At 48.9% G+C, this 6,000-nt stretch overlaps 1 protein-coding gene across 1 annotated transcript in view; it reads right to left on the reverse strand.

The window, feature by feature from the left end:
- The window catches only part of DERA (deoxyribose-phosphate aldolase), a 100,595-nt gene extending 95,937 nt beyond the window's left edge, over positions 1–4,658 (reverse strand). Inside the window, exon 1 of the mRNA XM_036300464.1 lies at positions 4,516–4,658. Within this exon, the coding sequence (XP_036156357.1) occupies positions 4,516–4,546 (31 nt within the window). The 5' untranslated portion in view covers positions 4,547–4,658. The remainder of the gene's footprint in view (positions 1–4,515) is intronic.
- Between the last annotated feature and the right edge of the window lie 1,342 nt (positions 4,659–6,000).

Genomic DNA, 6,000 nt, shown 5'->3' on the forward strand with positions numbered 1-6,000 from the left:
AAAGGACATTTTCCTTGAAGGGCTTTATCATGAGGGTCAGTCTTAAATGAACCTATTTTTTTTAAGTCTATTAACTAGAAGTATATACATTAAAATATAAGTACTTAGGACTGGATTAGTGATAATTTTAGTTTTTTGTGCTAATTGTATTTTCTAAAACTTTTACAATAAACATGAATTCCTCTTGTAATAAGAAAAAGAGCCCAGCCGGTGTGGTTCAGTGATTGAGCGATGACCTATGAACCAAGAAATCACCGACTGATTTCCAGTCAAGGCATTTGCCCTGGGTGCAAACTCAATCCCCAGGAGCGGGCGTGCAGGAGGCAGCAGATCAATGACTGTCATCCCTGATGAAACGTTTCTACCTCTCTCTTGCTCTTTGAAATCAATAAAAATATATTTCAAAAAATAAAAAGAAAAGTAAAAATTAATTTCTTTAAAAAAGTTACAATATGTATTTTAAGAGATTTCATTAGAACAGTGGTCGGCAAACTCATTAGTCAACAGAGCCAAATATCAACAGTACAACGATTGAAATTACTTTTGAGAGCCAAATTTTTTAAACTTAAACTATATAGGTAGGTACATTGTTATTAACTTAATTAGGGTACTTCTAAGCTGGCCTTTGCTAAAAACGTCCTCAATCTGATTGAGGTACGTTCGCTGAGGTCGACCCCTTCCAACTCTCCCATCCACACTCGTCTTGTGTACTTGTTTCGTCGATCTCCTTTTGTTCATCCTCTCTGTATGTCCAAACCATCTCAACATACCTTTCTCAATCCTCGACACTACATCTTCTTTCACTCCACAACATTCCCTAAAATTAACTTAATAAACTTTACTTAAAGTTTTAAGTCAACTTCGTACTGTACGTGCATGCCCGCACGTGGTATTTTGTGGAAGAGCCACACTCAAGGGGCCAAAGAGCCGCATGTGGCTCGCGAGCCACGGTTTGACGACCACTGCAATTAGAAAACTCTACAGGAGACATCAGAGAAGCAACTGCATAAATTAATAGTGAAGTTTTTTTTCTAGTACATAAATAATTCAAGTAACTTATTTTAGTATTTTAGGCTAAACCTCTGTTGAGATTAATGATTAATACCAGTGAAGGAAAAACACTCTTGTGTATCTGATTTTAATTAAACAAAGAAAATAAAACAAAACTGATCATTGAAATCATTGCATAAAAACCACACTTACTATTATTCTACATAGCAACTGTTTTTGTCTATACTGTTTCTTTTCAACAAATGAATGGAGGCGATTCTAATTCTCTCAAATTAAGAAAGCAAAAATGTTATATGTCAACTAGTGGCCCGGTGCACAGATCTGTGCACATTGAAAGGGAATTAATTAGAAGAAAAATCTGCACGGTAATTACGTTACTGCAAAAAATTACGTCAAAATAGTATATATAATATAGTATTATAAAATTAATAATACTTTGTATAGAATCCCTGTGTGATCTAATGCTCGATTTCCACAGTTTTAACACAGCTTTATATGTATGCAATTGGCGCCAGCGAGAGCTTTATATGTATTGTGCATGCATGAGTCAACATTTATTTTTAAATTGCCAGAGCGTGTCATTATGTACCAGCCAGTCAGTCGGTCGGATGGTTGGACATACGTATGGTCAGTCACTTAGCCTTTTATATATATACTAGGGGCATGGTGCATGAAATTCGTGCACTGGGTGGGGGGGGGGGGGTGTCCCTCAGCCCAGCCTGCCCCCTCTCACATACTGGGAGCCCTCAGGCGTTGACCCCCATCACCCTCCAATCGCAGGATCGGCCCCTTGCCCAGGCCTGACGCCTCTGACAGAGGTGTCAGGCCTGGGCAGGGGACCCTCATTTCCCCCCATCACTGGTTCTGCCCCCAGCCCAGGCCTGATGCCTCTGGCCCAGGCGTCAGGCCTGGGCAGGGGACCCCCAGACCCCTCCGATTGCTGGCTCTGCCCCTTGCCCAGGCCTGATGCCTCGGCCAGAGGCGTAGACCCCCATCACCCTCCGATCGCCTGATCGGCCCCTTGCCCAGGCCTGACGCCTCCGCCAGAGGTGTCAGGCTTGGACAGGGGACCCCCATCTCCCCCCGATCACTGGCTCTGACCCCCGCCCAGGCCTGAGGCCTCTGGCCCAGGAATCATGCCTGGGCAGAGGACCCCCATCTCCCTCTGATCGCTTGCTCCACCCCCCGCCCAAGCCTGACGCCTCTGACCCAGGCTTCAGGCCTGGGCAAGGGGACCATCATATCCCCCCAATCCCCGGCTTCGCACCCCACCCAGGCCTGATGCCCCGGCCAGAGGAGTTGACCCTCATCACCCTCCGATCACCAATCACCGGATCAGCCCCTTGACCAGGCCTGAGGCCTCCGGCAGAGGTGTCAGGCCTGGGCAGGGGATCCCCAGCTCCCCGCGGTTGCAGGCTCCGCCCCTGCCCAGGCCTAACGCCTCTGGCTGAGGCGTCCAGCTCGGGCAGCGGGGACCCGCAACTGCAGCGGCTCCACGATCGTGGGCTCCACTTTAGGCCCAGGCAAGGGACCCCTAGCTCCCGGGACTGCCAGCTTCGACTGTGCCCAGCTCCCATCGCTGGCTCCACCCCTACTTCCTGCTATCACTGGCCAGGGTGGCAAAGGCGCCTGATTCTCTGATCATGGCTGGGGGGCAGGGGGCTCCCCCCTGGGTTTCCGATCACTGTCAGTGGCAGGGGGCTTCTTCCTGCTTTCCCTTTCACCTCCCTGCATTGTGCCTACATATGCAAATTAGCCGCCATCTTTGTTGGCAGTTAACTGCCATCTTAGTTGGCAGTTAATTTGCATATAGCCCTGATTAGCCAATGAAAAGGGTAGCGCCGTACGCCAATTACCATTTTTCTCTTTTATTAGTGTAGATATAGATTATATCTCAATTTGAAAAAAGAAAGTAAAAATAGTTTAACTGTATTTCTTGAAAGAACAAAAATTAAACCTCTGAGTTTAGGGAAAATAAAGGTTCATCTTCTATGGGCACAAAGTCACTGAGTCACATCCCTGAAGATACCAAGGTAAGACCTGCACCCCATCCCTACCCCTCACCTCCCATCTTTCAGGATCTTCCAATCTAGGGAATATTCCTTTATTACTAAAGTTCACACTCCAGAGGTAGAGCTAGAGTTTAAAACATAATCTCCCAAATGGCAGTGACTAAAAGGGAATCAATTTGGTGAGGAAATCATCTGTCTTTATAAAAATACTAGAGGCCCAGTGCACAAGATTCGTGCACTGCGGGTGGGGGGGCGTCCCCTCAGTCAGGCCTGTGCCCTCTCACAGTCCAGGAGCCCTCGGAGGATGTCCTTAGCTCCCGCCCCCGCCACTGCACTCGCCAGCCATAAGTGGCACAGTGACCACCAGGGGGCAACTCCTGTATCGAGCATCTGCCCCCTGGTGGTCAGTGCACATCATAGGGACTGGTCGTTTCGCCATTCAGTCGATTTGCATATTAGCCTTTTATTATATAGGATGCTCTTACCATTCAACCAAAATTCTAGACTACCTCTAGACTGTTTAGTTAGAAAAGATATTTTTAAAGAAATAAAAGTACCCCTATGTTATATATAATTTACAGCTAATGCTCTCAAAATTGGCCCCTAAAAACAGAACTCGCCATATATTTTTATTAACGCCTACTAAGTAGCCACAATGTATCACACTTTGCATCCTCTCATTTAATGTCCAAACCAGTTTATGAGGTAGATACCATTATAAACATTTTACAGATTAAGAAACTTAAGCACTGAGTGGTTAAGGAATGTGCCCAAAGCCACACAGCCAAATTAAAGATCCACCACGCAGATAGCCAAGTTATAAAGCTGACACCGAGATCTTAACCTTTGGCCGATCATGGTCTATGCTATGTTTGAATGACAAAGTTTTCACACTTTCTGGAAATCACAATTAAGTTTTCTTGCCAGTGGTATTTAACTATAGCCATGACAGTTTTTAAAATAGAGAAGTCATTCATTGGGCACTTTTATAAATCTTCGTACCTATAAGATCGGACTCAATTCTCCCTAAGTTATATAGAACCGAGGCCTGACCACTTCTCCACCGCCAAGGCCGCTGCTGGGACGCAGCTGAGTTAAAACCCTCTGGAAATCGAGTGTTAAGGTCACACGGGGATTCTCTACGAAGTGCGCAAGGACGGTTTTCAACCAGTTTTGCTGGTTCGGGGTTCGGGGTCCTGCTCTTTGCAATCCAGGAGCTAGAAGGTAAGCGAGTTGGGGGCTGGGAGTCGAATCCTTTCCCATCCCCTCCGCTCAGAAAAAGCCGGCTTGGCTGTCCGGGCGGGCGGGGACGCGCCCAAGGGTTAGGTCTCCCCGGCCCGGCCTGGGGTGGGGGCGGCCGGCGCCCCGGCTTCCCGGCCCGGGGAGCACCCGCGTGGGCGCAGGGCCCGGGCGGCGGCGAGCCCCACCGTGGCCGGGAGGCGGCGGCCGGACGCTGGAGGCGGACGCGCGGGAGGCGGAGAGGGGCGCTTACCGAGCTCCGTGCCCGGGTTGTGCGCCGACATGGTGCGGTTCGCTGCAGCGGTCGCCGGGTGCTCCGCCCGGGTTCACCTCCGCCCGGCCCTTCCTCCTTCCTGTTCGCCAGCGACTACGCCGCGATCGCCCCGCCCTGCGCCCTCGGGGCGGAGCGGGGCACCTCGGCCGCGCGGGGCGGACCCGGGCGGGGGCTCCGCGGGGAATCCGGCCGCCCCGCTCCAGGGTCCTCTCCGCGAGCTGCGCGGCTCCAGCACCAGCTCCCGGCGGGAACGCTGACAAAGCCGTTTTGAAATCCCGAAGTTGCCGGCTGCACGGGGTACCCACGTGTAGGAACTTTTACTAGTAACTGTGAGATGGCATTCCAAGACGGGAGGCAGCGCTGTGGCCAGGAAGAGAAGGGGCCCAGGAGTGAGAACCTGGTCTCTCCCTGCGCGCATCAAATGCCCTGCCAAGCTTCATGTTCTCCATCTGTAAGAAATGACCTTGACAACTTCTTGGAGCTCCACTAACCTCGGAATGTGTGACGCTAAGATTTTTTTTTTCAGTCTGACTTTTGTGATCAGAAGTTTCAAATGGTCTGAAGTCGCTCAACATAGGCTACTAGTCGATTCATCTGTACTCACAATCCTAGAAGAAAACTGAGTTATGGCTTGTCTGCCATGAACCGGTTACTGCTTCCAGATGTATGCTAGCGTTTGAGTCTAGAACAGCCCTGCCGAGAATGTGTTATATCTCCACAGCTATCCCTGCAGACACGAGATTTCTGAATAGAGAGGCATCCTGAGGTCGTGGAAACTGAGCATAGAACCCCCAGTGTACCAGCAATTCCACTGAGTAACTACGCGATTCTAGGAATGTTATTGTCTACTTGTCTGAGAAATGGGGATCCAAATGTCTTCGCCTGTAAAGTTGTGGTATATGTGGAAAGCCTGTAGTAGGTGTTCAGCAAATGGAAGCTGCTAATGTTGTTGTCAGGTTCACAGGGCAGGTTGGGGATTAATAGAAAAGTAATCCCAGTCCTATTCCCTTACACTGAGCTGCCTCTCAGCCTTGTCAACACAGAATTATTGTGACTATTTTGGATGTATCAAGATTCTATTCACACATGTAACATTTCCCCTTTATTTTTAGTTTAAAGATAAAATAAAAAGCAGGCCCTAAAAGCCTGGAGCTGGCCTAGCCCAGCTACATCACCAGGCTCTCCAGTTAAACATAGACAATGTCACAGAATGCCAACATCAGCCAAGGCCATTGTGACCATGATGAATCAACAAAAACAAGACCACTCATAATCATGTCTGAACACAGAAAAAAACAAACAAACAAACAAACAAACAAAAACATGAGCATTGCCCTAACCGGTTTGGCTCAGTGGATAGAGCGTCGGCCTGCGGACTAAAGGGTCCCAGGTTTGATTCCGGTCAAGGGCATGTACCTGGGTTGCGGGCACATCCCCAGTGGGAAATGTGCAGGAGGCAGCTGA

Source organism: Myotis myotis, unplaced genomic scaffold (assembly GCF_014108235.1).
Source record: "Myotis myotis isolate mMyoMyo1 unplaced genomic scaffold, mMyoMyo1.p scaffold_m19_p_3, whole genome shotgun sequence".
Taxonomy (NCBI): Eukaryota; Metazoa; Chordata; class Mammalia; order Chiroptera; family Vespertilionidae; genus Myotis; species Myotis myotis.